The sequence below is a fragment of the Tamandua tetradactyla genome, chromosome 2, assembly GCF_023851605.1.
Source record: "Tamandua tetradactyla isolate mTamTet1 chromosome 2, mTamTet1.pri, whole genome shotgun sequence".
In the NCBI taxonomy this organism is placed as follows: domain Eukaryota; kingdom Metazoa; phylum Chordata; class Mammalia; order Pilosa; family Myrmecophagidae; genus Tamandua; species Tamandua tetradactyla.
This window is the reverse complement of record NC_135328.1, coordinates 23,175,431-23,193,585: the sequence shown is the minus strand read 5'-3', so window position 1 is coordinate 23,193,585 and position 18,155 is coordinate 23,175,431. Positions and strand designations below refer to the sequence as shown.

The following is an 18,155-nucleotide window of genomic DNA, read 5'->3' as shown; positions in this document are numbered from 1 at the left end:
TTAGGCATTTCTGCTTTCTTTCATTTAATTTTTGAATAATGTTATATGTTTCTCTATCCTCTTACTTTTCAACTTGTCTTTAAGATGTATTTTTTTTTAAGAATGTAAAGCTGGGTCTTCCTTTTTTTTCCAGTCCAATAATGTATCTTTCAATTTGCATCATTAGTCCACTTATATATAATTATTAATATAATTTCATTTACCTCTACAATCTTACTATTTGCTTTCTATTTGTCTCTTCTAATTTTTTTTTTTCCCATGGGTGGGCACCAGTAATTGAACCTGGGTCTCTGGCATGGCAGGTGAGAACTCTGCCTGCCAAGTCACTGTGGTCCACCCTCTCCTCTAATCTTTATTCCTTATTTTTCATATTCTCTTTTTGCTTACTCTTTTGGTTGTATCTTTCTGAATTATTTTTAGTGGTTGCTCTTGGGATTTCATTATGGATTCTGAACTTATTTCACTCTACCTTCAATGAATTTACATTAAATCAACTCATGTCAAATGTTAAACCTTTATGACAGCAAATTTCCATGTGCTCATGGATAGAGGAATTGAGCAAGTTGCTTCTAATTCATTTACTCCCTTTACCAAGGACATGCTCCTAAGCGAGAGAGAAAAACAAAAGGCAGGTGACAAGTCCTTATCAAATGAATCTCTGGGTAACCAGTTGATGATATTTGTTGGGAGAAGAGACTGTATCTTTACCTTGGAGAGATTCTCAAGGTAAAGAATTACTTGCGGTAAATAAATGCAGAATCTCCTATGGAAAAATGTTACATAATCTAAACAACTTGCTGGGGTAGAAAATGAAATGCTTTTTAATTTAAATGCTCCTCCTGAAATGTGAAGTAACCATGCATATCTCATGGAAGGCCACATCCATTATTCTGGGCCAGAGTGCCTGTCTCATGCAGGAAGGAATAACAAGGCTTTCAGTGGAAATCTGGAGGCATTTACCAAGCCCCTCTATTTTAGGGAGGCTTGAACACCAACACTGTCTCTCCTGCAGTGAGTAGCTGGTAAAAATTTCTGCTCAGCTCTTCCAAGGAATCACACTCTACATATGTCCAATTCAAGGGTTGGCCAAGAATTATAGGGGATAGTCTTCCCATCTATGGTTCCCTCTTTTCCAAGATTTCTCCCTGAATCACCAGCTTCTCCAACATTAACAAATACTGATTTCTGATTTCTTAGCTCAACAACTCTTGCTTTCTGCTTAAGCTCTGTCTGCTACTCAACCTGGAGAAACACCTTGAGAGAAACACCACTTCAATATGGGCCTAACACAATGTGTTTCATGTCCCCAAAAGTTAGAATACCTTTGGATTTGCCTCCTTTTGATTACTTTCTAGTATAGACAAACAGTTGTTTTTTCATACTTCATCCAGAGTTTATAATTTGTAATAGTGGGAGAGTTAGTATGATCTATGATACTTTGCCAAAAGATATTCCACTATTACCAGAAGCTGGAAATCTTACACATACTTTTCCAGCAGATGTTGCCTTCACATTATTTCTAGTGGATACAGGTTAAGAGAGAGAAAATGGAATCATGACGATTTCTATGTTTTTGGCTTGACTACATGAATAGATGCAGGTGCCGTTAATGAAGGTAGGTAAGACTAGAGCTTTATATGTGGCAGAAAACTTTCCAAGAATTTTTGGCTCCTTCACTTCTATACAGGAAATTCTATGCTGATTCAGTGTTTTTCTTTCAGTGTTTGCTGAGCTCTCTCCAAAGTAAAAGTTGGTCTGGTGCCTATTATAGAGTGTCTAGGTGGGCAGTCTTCATCAATCTTAGTCAGTGTTCTCCACCTGAATCTTTGTATTGGCAGCACTAAAGCATTACTCTCTGGGCATTTCCCCCTATACAGTTTCAGGTCAACCTGAGTGATTTTCCTCAAGTTTTATAAGCATTTGTCTACAGGACCTGAGCAGGAGGGCACACTTATCTACAAGGTGAGTTGGAGGTGGTGTTGGATAGAAAAATTCAGAAGAAGGGTGGGACCCTGGAGTCAGATGTCAGTCAATACTTTTCTTGTTTTAATTTCAACAATTGTTTTTAAGGTTGCAGTGAATCTTAACTCAATTAGGAAAGTAAGGCAATCGTGAAAGTACAAATGAGAAGGAAACCTTGATACAAAAAAGGAAGAGGTGTCAAGAGGTAAGTAGAAAACAAGTTGAGAAATCTAATAACAATTAAGCGATTATTAACATATCAATACTCTGTTGGTAGATTTTCAAAAGTTATTTCCATTCTTCACAACAACACTAACAAGGATATGTTGTCATTACCCTTTTACAGTTGAGTAAACTGAAGCTCAATGAGCAGCCTCAACTGGTCCAAGATGACACCCTGAAAAGGTGAAGAGGAAGGTTTTTGTAGTACTAAAGCCTTTCCTAAGCAGCAAGATGTCCTATAGTCAAAGAAATGAATCATGTAAATCAACCTGAGGCCTGAAAAATTAGATTCCTCTGTGAGCAGAGTTAATAAGAGATCCAAAAGTTGCATTCTAGTTGCAATATATTAGATAGTGAGGAGGTGATTTTGGTTGTGTTTTAAAAAATCTTGGCAATAGTTCAAATTTATAACCTTCTCTGAGAATGAATATGTATTTGATAAGCAATAACTCAGTAATGACCAGGACTTCAGAGTTTTACTAAAAGTAACTTATCCAATCATAAATGATTTACAGCGATGAAATGACGTTATGAAATGTATAATGTTTTCTGTACACCACCAGCCTCTCAAATAGAGAACAGGCAAGCTGTGAGTGAATAGGATTACAAAGCAACACTGAAATAAACATAAACTTCTGTTTATTTCTAAAGAGTCAAGGAGTCTTTATATGATGAAACTTACTCCTCAAAATGAGCTCTGCTTTGAAGAAAGAGCCCTGGGTTCTTCTTACACTTACATGAAAATACCTGTTCTCATATGTCTCCCCTTTGAGTCATTCAGTTTGCAACCCTCATCATTGGTAGTCTTCATGAAAATACAACTCGATCTCAAACCTGAAAGGACATCCTCCCTCAAAATGAAGGCTGAAACAACGGCAATATTTTCCTTCATCTTATACCAATTAACCAGTGACTTTCATAATAAGCACCAGGGTAAAGTTCCCCTTCCCAAACACAGTATAGACAGGAAAATTCTTGTTTCTTGTTGAATAACACTACAATTAAAACAGATGAGCTACTTACTATAATTGGATCTGTGTGACATTGTCCCTGGAGTTTCACATTTGTAATCCTGCAAGAATAGATTTCTGACTTGAATTTGTCACAGAAATTAGAAACTTTTCATTAGCATCAAAGAACTTAAATAGCCTTATAATGCCAATGAATTGTCCTTTGGAGGCTGTTTTCAGTTCACAGACTTCAGGGAAACCCTTGCAACATGAAAAGAATCTCTGCAATGTGTGCTCTATTATGAGAATACCTGTCATAATTTACCTGGGTTTGAGAAGCAAATGCTTGTTATGTTTCTAAATATTCACAGTTTTCAGTAAATTAATTTGTGGCTTCAGAAACCTATACCTTCTTATATTCCTGGAATTTCCCAAATAATTTTGGACAGATCTCTGTGAATACCTGAAGAACTATATAATTGAAAGCAGAATATTTCTGAAGAAAGAAGACTATTACCAAACTAAAGGAAGGAAATCACACCAATGGTCCGGAGGTAAATGGATGACATAACCATAGATGAGTTACCAATCTGGATTTGGAAGAAAAAAGACAGCATAAGATTGTTTCCTTCCTCTTTCTCAGCAAAGTCAAATAAGTTTTGGTAAAATATCAGATTAAGAATTTTTTAACTTTATTGACTTCCTTCTTGAAATTTTCCTTATTGATGACAGATTCCTTCAAACACATATTCCTAAAGCTATTGCCAAGGTAGAGGAGCCTTTAAACATAGACAACAAATTCATGGAATGAAGGTGTGAGAATGGGGAGGAAGGTCTTCTGTTTTGGATATAGTATGAGATGTTAATCCCTCTTTGTACATAAAAAGATGAATAGGGCAAAATAAAATGTTCCAGGCAAATTGGACATCTGTGACAGGTTTTGTATTTCTTGGGTTTTCCTACTACCCTAAAGTTGAGATTCTTGTATTTGTGCTGTGCTTGCTGATGTACTTATCACATTTTTGGGCAATATTATCTTGATCTCCATCAGCATTCTGGATTCCCACCTGCACACCCCCATGTACTTCTTCCTCAGTAACCTCTCTTTTATGGACATCTGGTACACCTCTTCTGCTCTCACTCCGATGATGGTAAACTTTGTTTCAGGGACAAACACCATCTCAGTCTTAGGATGTGCTGCTCAGATGTACATATCTCTTGCTATGGGCTCTACTGAGTGTGTGCTTCTGTCCGTGATGGCATATGACCGGTATGTGGCCATCTGCAACCCCCTGAGATACTGCATCATCATGAACAGGAGGGTCTGTGTGCAGATGGCAGTTGGCTCCTGGATAACGGGCTGCCTCACTGCCCTGGTGGAATCTGCATCTGTGCTACAGCTTTCTCTCTGTGGTCATAACAACATCAATCATTTCACTTGTGAAATTCTGGCTGTCTTGAAACTGGTATGTGTAGACACCTCTATGGCACAATTAATCATGCTGGTGATCAGCACACTTCTCCTTCCCATGCAAATGCTCCTCATCTGTATCTCCTATGCCTTCATCCTCTCTAGCATCCTGAGGATCAGCTCAGCAGATGGAAGAAGCAAAGCCTTTTCAACGTGTACAGCCCACCTGACTGTTGTGGTTTTGTTTTATGGCACAGCTCTCTCCATGTACCTGAAGCCCTCAGCTGTAGATTCACAGGAAGTAGACAAATTTATGGCTTTGGTGTATGCTGGGTTAACTCCCATGTTGAATCCTATCATTTATAGTCTACGGAACAAAGAGGTGAAAGTGGCTTTGAAAAAATTGCTGACTAGAATTCCTTTTGGTACAATCTTCATTTCTATACTCAAATAATATTGGAACAAGCACTCTCACCTGGATAATCTCAAATATTATCTATAAGTCTGTATACTGGATGGCATAAACCTGAACAATAAACTGGATGGCATAAACCGAACAGTACACATTTGTCATAAAAATTTACTTTCCTGTCCTCTAACCTGATTGGACTTGTAAATAATATTGTTGATGTTAATGAACCATTTAGTAATACAAAATTATGTTTTTGGAAATGTACTTAGCATGTATTTGTATTATATATTTATTATATATCATGGATGATATATGTCATAAGTTATATATCTTTTATTTATATATAAATATAACATTAAAATTAGATAATTGCCTATTGTCTCACACTTGGCTTGCTAAATCATCTCAATATCTATTTCAGGCATCCCTGTGACAATAACTAGCAGAGTTGGAGTTAACATATTGAAGCTATTATATTTTTAAGTAATTTTAGCTTATTTTATTATATTCACCCTTGAATTTTAAAAGCAATAAGAAGTATTCTTAAAATAAACATGAGTGCAATTCAAAATGGTGATAAATCAAACTTTATAAAACCAAGATACCATCAATTAAAGAACTCTTTCTAGTTTCCAAAATGTTGCAATGTGGAAAAAAAATATGGTTTTCTATTTGATGAAATAGAGAAGGGACAATTTATAGGACCTAATTTCAAACTTAGTTATTAACCTACAATAATCAGGAATCTGTGTTATTGTCATATAGACAAAGTTAAAATGAGCAGAATAAAGCATGAGGAAGAATCCAGAAATATATGGTCAATTGATTGTCAATAAAGGTGCACAAAAAGATTCAGTGTAAAAAGGATAGTTTTCTTTTTTGCGCCCAATATCTGGTGCTGGAACAACTGGATATCCATATCCTACACCACACACCAAATTCAATTTGAGGTAACTCAGAGACTCAAACAAAAATGTTTAATCTCTGCAATTTCTAGAAATCCAGGAAAATATCTTTTTTGCCTTGGAAAAGACAAATAATTTTAAAACAGAACCCCCTCAAAATGTCACTTCTGTATAGATAAACCTCATTTATAATTTTACAAAATTTAAAACTTGATTTCTCTTTTCACAGCTGAGATGTGTCATAGATGTCTTTTGTCATATTGTGGAACTATCTGTTTGTTCTCAGTTTACTGAGGATAATTTTTATCATGAAAAAGATTTGCTTTTTATAAAGCTTTTCTTTTTGTTTATCGACATGTTAATTATAATTTTTCTGCTTTATTCTGTTACTAAGGTTAACTTAAAAGGGATAATGTTCAAATATTAAACTGACATTTTTTTTCTAGGATAACACCTACTTGTTCTTGATATATTAGCTTTCTTATTTAATGCTGAATATGATTTGCCAATAATTTTTAAGGGCTGTTAACTATATCCATGAGTGATATTGTCCTATAATTTCCTTTCTTGTAATATCTATCTCAGAATTGTACCAGGTTATATGGCCTTATAATAAAGCTTTGGAATGCATTCTGTTTTCTTTTATTTTCTGAGTTGTTATAAAATTTCCAGAATATTACTATTTATATTCATATGTTTATTATATTTATATTTTAAATTGATAAAATTCACTAGGGATACATCTCTAGGTATGAAGTTTTATTTGTGGGATATTCCATTTCCACACTGATTATAGGTCTATTCAGATTTTCCAGTTTTTTTATTGTGTAGATCTTGGTAAAGTGGTGATTTTCCAGAAATTTATACATTTAACCTATTGTTGGATTTCTTGGCAAAAAGTAGGTAATAAGGTCTCCTATTATTTTTGAAATATAAATAAGAGTTGCAGTGATATCTGCTCTCTTATTTCTGAGGTTTTAATTTTTGAGATTATTGTCTTTCCTAAATCAGGTAGAGATTTATCAATTTTATGAAATTTTTCAAATATCCAAGCTTTGACTCTATTATTTTCTTTATTGTCTTTTCCTCTTCTCTTTCACAATTTCTGCTTTGATCTTTATTATTTATTTCATTCTACTTACCGTGGACCACTTTGTGCTTCTTTTTCTAGTTTCTTTAGTTGCAATGTTTTTCAAGTTTCTTTAGTTGCACTGATACAAAACCCTCTTCATCCTTACTACAACCTTTGAAAGCTGTATCTGTCTACCAAAGCACTGTTCATGCTGCATCTCACAAATTTTGATATGATTCATTTCCATTATCATTCAGTCCAAAATACGTTTTAGTTTCTCTTGTAATTTCTTCTTTGACAAGTTGGGAATTTAGAATTTTATGGCTTAAGGTCTAAATATTGTAGAATTTTCTAGATAATATTTTTAGTGGCATTATATTCAATGTTGTGTTTCATAAACATAATGGGTATGATTTCAGTCTTAGGAAGTTTATTGAGATGTCTTTTATGAATCAGCATTGATCTATTTGGAGAGTATTCAGTATGCATTTGAAAAAGATGTGATTCTGAAATTGCTGAATATTGTTTTGCAAATGTCAGTTGGATTAAACTATTTGATAGTTTACAACCTTCCAATTCATACTGAATTTTATCCATGTATTCCTTCAATTATTGAAAATGAGGGTGAAAATTTTTCAGATATGATCACATATTTTTCCGCTTTCCCTTTATCTGTGTCAATTTTTGTTTCATGGATTTGAGTTTATGCTCCTAGCTGGATGTCCATTGACCTTTTATTTTAATTTATTCTTGATGATTTAATATTTTATTTTCTACATCCTTTAATATTCTCTTTCTTGAAATTAATTTATATGACCTTAATGTAGACATTAAAGCTTTCTTTTATTTAGTTTTACATGTAAGTGTTTTTCAATCTTTTTACTTTTCAACTTATCTGTGTCTTTGGTTAAAGAGTATTTTTTAAACATAAAGCTGTGTCTTTCTTTTTTATCTACTCTCACCATCTTGTTTCACTTGGAGCCTTTAGTCCGTTTATATTTAAGTAATTATGATTTTGTTCAATTCTGCAATCTTGCTGTCAGTTTTCTGCTTGTCCTCTCTATTTTTAGTCCATATATCTGCATTATTTTAAATTAATCAATTATTCTTGTTATACCCTTATATCCCCTCTATTAGCTTTTTTTTGCTATATTTCCTTCTAGCAATTCTCATGGTCGTACTTGGGACTACAGTATGGATTGTTAAATTATTTCACTCTACATTCAATAAGTGTATATTAAATCACCTTATGTAAAATATAAAACCTTTATGACAGTAATTTCCCATTGACCATGGATGAAGGAGGTAAGTAATGTGCCTATGATACCCTGCCTCCCTTTATGGGGCATGCTCCAAGAAGGATGAGGAAAGCAATAGGCAGATGACCATTTTGAAACTCTTATCAGCTGAATCTATGAGTGAAGAGACTAATGGTATATGCTTGGATAACAAGACCTTATCTACTGAATACCATTTGCAGATTGTCTCTGGATAAAGAATTACTTACAACAAATAAATCCACACTCTATAATACATGATTCTTTGAAGAATATTAAATAAGTTATACCACTTGCTTGGTTATGAAATGAGATGCTTATTAATTTATACGCCTCAACCCCTTCCCTACCACTTCCACCCCATGTGTGAAGAAACTTACCACATTAGTCTGGGCCAGAGTGTCTGTCTGATGCAGGAAGAAAGGACAAGGATTTCAATGAAAGTCTGGAAACATTTACCAAGCCCCTTTACTCTGGTGGAGCTTGAACACCAACTCTGTCTCCCCTGAGTTGAACTGTTGCAAAAGTCTCTGATCAGCCCTTTCAGTCTTCCTATTGTCACATTTTCCTAGGTTCCAAGGAGTCTCACTCTACACATGCCTGATTCATATGTGAGCCAAGTGTTGGAGTGGGGATTTTGTCTAGATTTTGGTCTTTCTTTGTGAATCCCTCTTTTTGTAGATTTCTCCATAAATTATCAGTTGCTCCCACAGCTACAACACTAATTTCATATTTCTCAGCCTGGTAAGACTTGCATTCTGCTTGAGCTCTATCTGCTTCCCTTGAGGGGAAAACCATATAAGTGTGGATATTACCCATTGTGTTTCTGTGCTAGCAGAGGTTGAATCTCCTCCAGTACTATTTAGCTTGCCTTCTAGTGCCCTTAAAAAGTTATTTTTCTTACTTAATTAAGAGTTTATAATAGTTAGTGGTTGGAGAGTTAGTCTTATCCAAGCTTTTTGTCATGTGGTAGTCCACAATCATCAAATGCTCTAATCCTGACACATTATTTTTAGACAGTTGGGTCCTGACATTATTTTGTTTTGAATAAAGGGTAAGAGAGAGAAAAGGAGTCACAGATGGCCTCTACTGTTTTGGCCTAAGCACATGAATAACTATTATTGCTATGAATGAGTTAGGGAAGACTTGAGATTAATAAGTATCAGAAAACTTGCCAAGATTTTAGACTCTCTCTTCTGTACAACAAATTTAATGGAAGTTTCTCTTTCTTTCAGTGTTCCTTGAGCTCTCTTCAAAGTGGAAATGAGGCCTGTTGTTTCATATACAGTAGCAAGTCAGTTGAGTGGCCTTCATCAGTCTTGTCACTGGCATCCACCCCAACCCTTGATGGTTAGACTTCAAGTTATGTTTCGATGACCCTCCCCACTACCTCATACAATAAGGTCAACATACACGATTCTCTTCAGGACCTACCAGCATGTGTCTACAGTATCCTAACAGGTAGGATACACTTATCCAACAAAAGGGTTGAGAGGAATATTGGATAAAGGGACTTAGTGGAATGTTGGGGGGTTAAGTAGGTGGGCTCAGGTTGCAGATATCAGTCAGCTTCTTTTCTTTCAATTTCCAAATATTTTTGTTAGGATGCAATGAATCTGTTTAAATGAGGAAAGAAAAGCAATGATATTGCCATAATCAAATAAGGAGAGAAATTCCAAGAAGGGAGACAAAGACAGGAAGAAGTTTCAAGAGATAAGTATAAAAATATTCAAAGAAAGAAATTGAATAATAATTATGCATTATGCACATACTATATTATACGGTGCTGCTTGTTTGCTTCCCATAAAATGCCTGTATGCCTCGTAATAACTCTGAAAAGGATATATTGTCAGCTCCCTTTTACAAATGAATCATCTGAAGCTCAATGAGGATCATCAACTGCATATATGACATATAAAGTGGTGAAGTGAAAGGATTTTTCAGTTTTGTTTTTTTTTTTTGCATCAAGGACCTATGTTTACCTAGAAAAAAAAGCTTTCCTATATTTTAAGAAGTGAAACATATGCATCATTCTCAAGCCTGAAAGATTTTATTCTCGTGGAAGCAGAATTTATGAAAGGTTTCAAGACTGCATTCTGATTGCCATATAATATAGAATGACAAGAGGATTTCTGGTCATGCTTTTAAAGATCTTGGCAATATCTTAAATTTCTAACCTTTTTGGAGAAGAAGAATACATATGATGAATAATACAGATAATTAACTAATGGCTTTGATTATGGACTTTTACTGACAAGAAAATATCCAATCATAATTGTATAGTGAGAAAATCATGGCACATTTTTCCCATGCCACCATCCATCATGCACCATTAGTCCCTCAATAGGAAAATGAGTAAGTATGTACCAGGATTACAAAGCACCATTTAAATAAGCAGAGACTTCTCTAGGTTTCTGAAGGGTCTAAGTACCATGATTCAATGGAACAACCTTCCCAAAAGGGGATCGATTTAAAGAAAAAGTTCAAGATTCTTCATCCCTTCTCATAAGTCTTCTCTTTGAATCATGAAGAACAATAGATGCCATAAACTCATAACCCTACATATTTGGTGGGCTGCGCATAAAATACAACTTGATGTGATACGTATTATGATATCCTCCCGGAAAATGAAGGAGAAATTGTCACAATTCTTTTTAATATTATAGAAATTAGACAACTTGACTGATTTAGACAATGAGGAGCAAAGTTTCCCCTCTCCAAACATAGTATAGACAGGGACAGGTTCACTTCTTGTTTAATAACACTACAATTAGAACAGATATGCTACTGACTATAATTGCATCTGTGGGACATTGTCCCTGGAGTCTCAGAAATTGTATTGCTGCATGAACACGTTTGTAACTTTAATTTGCCCCACAATTAGAAACTTTTCCTTAGCATCAAAGAACTTAAATTGCCTTATAATGCCAATGAATGGTCTTTGGAAAGTGTTTATAGATCATAGTTTTCAAGGCAAATCTTGCAACGTGAAAGAGTTCTCTGCTATGTGTCCACATGACATTTTCTCAGGTTTGTGAAGGAAACTCTGGTTTGTATCTAAATATCCAAAGTCTTCAATACATTAAGCTGCAGTTGTAGAAATCTATAACTTATATTCCCTGAAAATTCCATATTATTTTGGACAAATCTCTATGGGTGCCTGAAGAAAACATGAAATTGGGATGTAGGAAATCTGCCAAGTAAGAAGGCTATTATCTAGAGGAAGGAAACCATTTAAATGGTCCAGAGGTAAATGGATGGCACAGCCATATATGAGTTACTAATCTGGTTTAGGAAGAAAGGCAGAATAAGATTGCTTCCTCTCTCTTTCTCTCATCAAATATTTGTGAAATAAAGGCCCTCACAGTTATGTCAAAAGAAAATCTCGGTGAAATATCAGCTGATTTTTAATTTATTAATTTCCTGTTTAAAGTTTCCTTATTAATAAGAGATTACTTAAAACATTTATGTCTAATACTATCACCAAGCTAGAGAAGCCAGTAAACACAGACCACAATTTCAATGGTGTGAATACCAGTTAATAGGGTAGAAAGTCTGTTGTTTTGTATGCAGTATGTGATGTTCATTCTTCTATGCATATAAAATGATGACTAGAACAGAATAAGATGTTCCAGACAAATTGGACATCTGCAACAGTTTTTGTATTTCTGGGGTTTATCCACTATCCTAAAATTGAGATCCTTATTTTTGTGCTGTGCCTTCTGATGTTCTCAATCACATTTCTGGGCAATATTATCTTGATCTCCATCAGCATTCTGGATTCCCACCTGCACACCCCCATGTACTTCTTCCTCAGCAACCTCTCTTTTCTGGACATCTGGTACACCTCTTCTGCTCTCTCTCCAATGCTGGTTAACTTTGTTTCAGGAAAAAACACCATCTCATTCTCAGGATGTGCTGCTCAGATGTACTTTGCTCTTACTATGGGTGCCACCGAGTGTGTGCTCTTGTCCATGATGGCATACGACCGGTATGTGGCCATCTGCAACCCCTTGAGATACTCCATCATCATGAACAGAAGGGTCTGTGTGCAGATGGCAGTTGGCTCCTGGGTGACAGGCAGCCTTGCTGCCCTGGTGGAATCTGCATCTGTGTTACAGCTTTCTCTCTGTGGTCATAACATCAATCATTTCACTTGTGAAATTCTGGCTGTCCTGAAACTGGTATGTGTGGACATCTCCATGGTACAGTTAGTCATGCTGGTGCTCAGCGTACTTGTCATTCTCGTACCAATGCTCCTCATCTGTATCTCCTATGCCTTCATCCTCTCCAACATCCTGAGACTCAGCTCAGTGGATGGAAGAAGCAAAGCCTTTTCAACGTGTACAGCCCACCTGATTGTTGTGGTTTTGTTCTATGGCACAGCTCTCTCCATGTACCTGAAGCCCTCAGCTGTAGATTCACAGGAAATAGATAAGTTCATGGCTTTGGTGTATGCTGGGTTAACTCCCATGCTGAATCCTATCATCTATAGTCTACGGAACAAAGAGGTAAAAGTGGCTTTGAAAAAATTGCTCACTAAAAATTCTTTTGGTTCTACTTTAATTTCCAAAGTCAAATAATATTGAAACAAGCACACTCATCTGAATAACCTTCAACATTCACCATAGTATGGCATACTGGTTGGTGTGTACAAAATCCTGTACAATACACATTTGTGATAAAATTCACCTTTCTTCCCTCTATCCTGATTTGACTTGTAAAAATACTGTTAATATTAATGAACCATTTAGTGCTACAGAATTATGTTTTTGAAGTGTATTTAGCATTTATTAATACTATATTTTTATTACATATCACAGATGATATATAGCATATGTTATATAGCTATTATTTAGATATAATTATAACATTAAAATTAGTCAAATGCCTATTTTTTCACAGTTGATTTGTTATATTATTTCAGTATCTAGCTATGGCATCCCTATGACAATTAGTAGCAGAATTAGAGACAAAATTTTGAATGTGTTAGGTTCAATTTTTTTTGTACGCTGTATGTTGGGGTCACATTTCATTGTTTTTCCATGTGAGAATCCCATTATTGCAGAACCATTTGTTGAATTTTTTTGTTTGTTTTGCTTGCTTGTTTTTTTTTGGGGGGGTGGGGAGTGGAGAGAAATGCATGGACCAGAAATCAAACCCAGGTCTCCCACATGGCAGGTAAGAATTCTACCACTCAACTACCCTTGCACCCCAGAACTTATTTGATTTTGAAGTAATTTTAACTTATGCTATTTATGTTTACTCTTGAATTTAAGAAACAACAGGAAATATTTTTAAAATAAGGATGTATACAATACAAAATGGTGATAGATCATAATTTGTATAAGAAAACACCATCAATTAGAGACCTCTTGAGTTGCTAAGATGTTGCAAAAGTGAAACAGTTTAGATTTTTTAAAACCATATTTATGAAATGTCATTTTAAATTTTCTGAAATCAGACATTGTTGATTGGGCCATGTAGTGGGCATGAGTGAATATGTGTGCTTCTGCAAAGATATCATCACAAGGGTTTGCTCAATTGTAGTCCTCCAGGGTAGAGGCATAGCAATGTGGAATATTGAAATATCCATGACTATGAAGTCAGAATGCTGTCATGTTGCACTTTCTGTCTGCATGAATTAATCACCGATTACCTGTGTTACTATTTTTCACAGAGGACTAAATTAACCAAATAAGACTGATGAATAAAAGATGTCAACCTGTACTTTGAAGGGATTATGTTGCAAAGAATGATATATTAGCACAGACACATATTAGGGAGAATGTGTTTAAATATATTTTATATTTGTGAAACAAATTACATAACATATATCTTATCAAATGTAGTCACATTGGAGATCTTTTCTTTGTGTTTTTCATCCTCACTGGAAATGGGGATAATATGAGGCTCACGTGAGCACATCACGTCTTTTCCATCAGAGGAGCATCCTTGTATTTATGTGGATGAGGTGTTTTTTCTGGTAAGAATGAGACTATCTGCTGCATACATCAATGCTACCTGTGCTTTAGGTTTAGGAAAGACAAGACTGTTTTAGATACTTATCAGAGGAGTTCCCAGCCTGAGCAATACAAGGCTTCCAAAGAATGGTTCAGTTGCAAGTGAGAAGATTGATGAAAGATCCAGTATGAGGAAGGAATTCTACTGGTAGGTACTTGGTGGTGTTCATAATCCAAGTGTCCTTAGAGTACGTGAAAATTTTTCTTTTTTATTCTTCAGACACTAGATGTCCAGTTCTACTGATTCTGAATCTCTCCAAGGTAGGGGCTTGGTATTTATAAGGTAAAGAAAAGACACCCGTTATTCTTATTTTCATCATCCCTTAATGATCTAACTATGAAACAACAGTGGCCATGGCTTGATGCTCTTATTTTGTTGAAGAAGAAGAAGGCGTGCTAACCTTACTACCAGCCAATTGCTACAATAGAAATCAAACCCTGATTCCAGATAATCATGTACATTGAGACTACACATATTCAGAGTTATCTCTTATTATTTGCTTTTATAGGGGAAAAATATGTATATGTGATACAGAAACTAAAATTTAATGACTCATCAAAGTGTGCATGCTTTATCACATTGCCAATCCCTATTTGCCATTCCCAAGAAAGCCATTTTTTAAAATTTCAAGTCGTACTGTCATTGGTTTTCTTCTGGCAAAATCCTTCTTCAGGACCTGAAATGTGGCTGCTAAGGTCCTAGATTAGCCTAGTTCTTAGAAGACTTCCAAACTTCACTCTGGTATCGACTTTTCCAGAACCAGGATGCCTCTTAAACAGACATGAAATAGAGAGGAACTAGAAAGCCAAAACTGTCTTGAAAAAAAAATGCTGTTCCAGGATTTATATGACCTAATTTCAAATACGGTTATTAACCTACAATAATCAAGACACTGTGGTGTTTGCATAAATATAGATAAATAGATAAATGGAGCAGAATAAAAAGTGAGAAAGAACTTACAGATATATGGTCAATTGTCAGTAAAGGCACCAAGCTGACTCAGTGTGGACAGAATAGTTTTGCTTTTTTCAGTGACTGGTGCTTAAATGACTAGATACCCATTTCCTATACCACGTACCAAATCCAATTTGATGTGAATCTTAGACTCAAACATAAATGTTTAACCTCTGCGGTTTCTAGAAATCAAGCAGAATATCTTTTTTTACATTAAGGAAGAGAAAGAACTTTTAAACATGCTGCCCCACCCCCCACCACGCCTCTGCCCAAAATATCACCCAGTTTAAAGATAAAACATTCTATATAATTTTTCAAAATTAAAACCTTCAGTTCATTTTCATTGCATTTGATAATAGCTGAGATGTTTCTTAGATGTCCTTTATCCTATTATGGAAGTGTCCATTTATTCCTAGTTCTCTGAGAATAAATTTTATCATGAATATGATTTAAATTTTACAAGTGCTTTTTTATACTTTTATTGACATGGTAATTATAAAATTTTCTTATTTATTCTGTTAATAAGATGAACTTATGGGATTAATGTTCAAATATTGAACTGACATTTCTTTTCTGGGATAATAACTTCATGTTCTTGACATGTTAGCCTTTTGATTTAATGCTGGATATGATTTGACAACTTTTGAGATTTGTTTATTCTAAATTTATGAGTGATACTATTCTATAATTTCATTTTCTTGTAATATAGTCATCAGATTTTGTTGGTACCCTAGTGTGTTGGCCTTATTATAATGTTTTGGGAAGCAATCCATCCTCCTCTTTTCTGAGTTGAAATAACATTTCTGCAATATTAATATTGCTTATATTTTAAATTGACAAAATTCATCAGTGATTCTGTCTCTAGCTTTGAAGTTTTGTTTCTGGACATAGTTGTTGTCTCTAGCCCTGAAGTTTTGTTTGTGGATGTAGTAGTTAAATTAAGTTCAGGTGTCATCTTGGTCAGGTGATGTTGTCGAATTGTTCTGTTGCTGTGGATTTAAATCACTAGAATGTGACATTTATCTATGGGTGATTACATCTATGGCCATCTAAGGGGAGTGCCTCCCACAATGGAAGGGGCTTAAAAGGAGAGGTCAGAAGAGAGAGAAACAGCTCAGCAAGCTCCAAGGAGCTCAACAGCTGAGCACACCTCAGCTCAGAACTCAGAGCCAGCTCAGACCCAGATGTTTGGAGATGCAGAAAGAAATTGTCCTAGTGAAAGCCTCCAGAAGCCAGGAGGGAAGGTCAGCAGACATAGCTGTGTGCCTTCTCTGGTGACAGAGGAACCCAGATGAAAGTTGACTACCTTTCCTCGGAAGAACTGTACATTTGTAACTAAATAATTCCCCTTATAAAAGTCAGTCCATATTTGTTGTATTGCATTCTGGCAACCTTAACAAATTAAAAGAGTGGAAATACCTCAATTACTGATTCAACTTCTACACTTATTAAAGGTCCATTCAGGTTTTCTAATATTTGTTGTATTGGTCTTGGTAAGTGGTGCTTTTCCAGAAATTTATCCATTTAATCTCAATGTTGGATTTCTTGGTATAAAGCAGTTAATAAATTTTCCTATTCTTCTTTAAATATAAATAGGAGCTACAATGATATTTGCTTTTTCATTTTTGAAGTTCTAACTTGTAAGGTTATTCATTTATTACCATAGAACAGCTATAGATTTATCAATTTCTTCAAATTTCCTAGTTTTGACTCTGTTGCTTGCTCTATTGTCTTTTCTTCTTCTTTTTCATGATATCCACTTTGATCTTTATCATTTGTTTCATTCTAATTACTTTGGGCTATATTACTCTTCTTTTTCTAGCTTTTTTATTTGGGACCCTAGAGAACTGTTGTAAAAGCCCTCTTCTTGAACATAGGAATGTCATTACTGCAGGGTGTTGAAAATAGATAGTAATTAATATTTAAAATTTTTAACTAATGTGTGAGATTAAAGAAAAAAATGTTTGGTACAAAATTTATATTTTGACTAGTGCATTTCCTAATATAACTTATGTAGGCAGCTTAACTGAACACCAAAAGTACATGGAACCTTGAGTAGGGCATGAGATTTTGTTGGTTTGCCCAGAGTGATGCCCCAATAAATCCCAGACTGATTTGAGCAGTGAATAAAAAGTATTTGCAAAGCCCCCTTGGGGGAGTGGTGAGAAAGGGGGAAAATTCAACTTCCCCAAGTTGAATTCTTGATATTCTCACAAGCAGTGGGGACAACCAAAGCAGTAGGCTGAGCCCCCAATCTTAGGGCTTGTTCATATGAAACTTAACCCCACAAAGGATAGGTCAAGCCTACTTAAAATTAAGCCTAAGAGTTGCCCCCAAGAGAACCTCTTTTGTTTCTCAGATGTGGCCTCTCTCTCCAGCCAACACAACAAACAAATTCACTGCCCTCCCCTGTTTATATGGGACATGACTTCCATGGGTGTGGACCTTCCTTGCAACGTGGGACAGAAATCCTAGAATGAGCTGAGACTCAGCATCAAGGGATTGAGAAAACCTTCTCAACCAAAAGGGGGAAGAGTGAAATGAGACAAAATAAAGTGTCAATGGCTGAGAGATTCCAAACAGAGTCGAGAGTTTATCCTGGAGGTTATTCTTAACGCATCAAACAGATATCACCTGGTTAGTCAAGATGTAATGGAGAGGCTAGACAATTTGTGATAAAATTTGCACACTTTGATGAGTCATTAAATTTTAGTTTCTGTATCACATATACATATTTTTCAGTTGGAGACTTCAGCACATTCATGTATAATGTAATGATTCATATGTTTTTGTTTAATTTTACAATTTTACGGTTTGTTTTTTATGCATTATATCTTCATTTTAAAAATTAATCAAGTTTTAAGTGATTCTTATTATGCTATTATGTCCCCTCTATGAGCTTTTTTGCTGTATTTTCTCCTCATACCTTTAATGGTTGCTTTTGGGAGTATAGTACACATTGTTAA

The 18,155-nt window shown here is 35.2% G+C and overlaps 2 protein-coding genes and 1 pseudogene across 3 annotated transcripts in view; all 3 read left to right on the top strand.

Moving 5' to 3' along the window:
• LOC143667035 (olfactory receptor 13C9-like) overlaps nt 1-18,155 on the top strand; it is a 713,098-nt gene that overhangs the window by 406,760 nt on the left and 288,183 nt on the right. The gene's annotated exons all lie outside the window — the stretch shown is intronic.
• Nucleotides 4,041-4,999, top strand: LOC143659304 (olfactory receptor 13F1-like; annotated as a pseudogene).
• Nucleotides 11,838-12,794, top strand: LOC143659299 (olfactory receptor 13F1-like). The gene has a single exon (XM_077132113.1). The coding sequence runs from the start codon at nt 11,838-11,840 to the stop codon at nt 12,792-12,794; it is 957 nt and encodes a 318-aa protein (XP_076988228.1).

Excerpts from the sequence above, each read along its gene's own strand:
- LOC143659299 (XM_077132113.1), top strand. The coding sequence starts at position 11,838 with ATGTTCCAGACAAATTGGACATCTGCAACAGTTTTTGTATTTCTGGGG.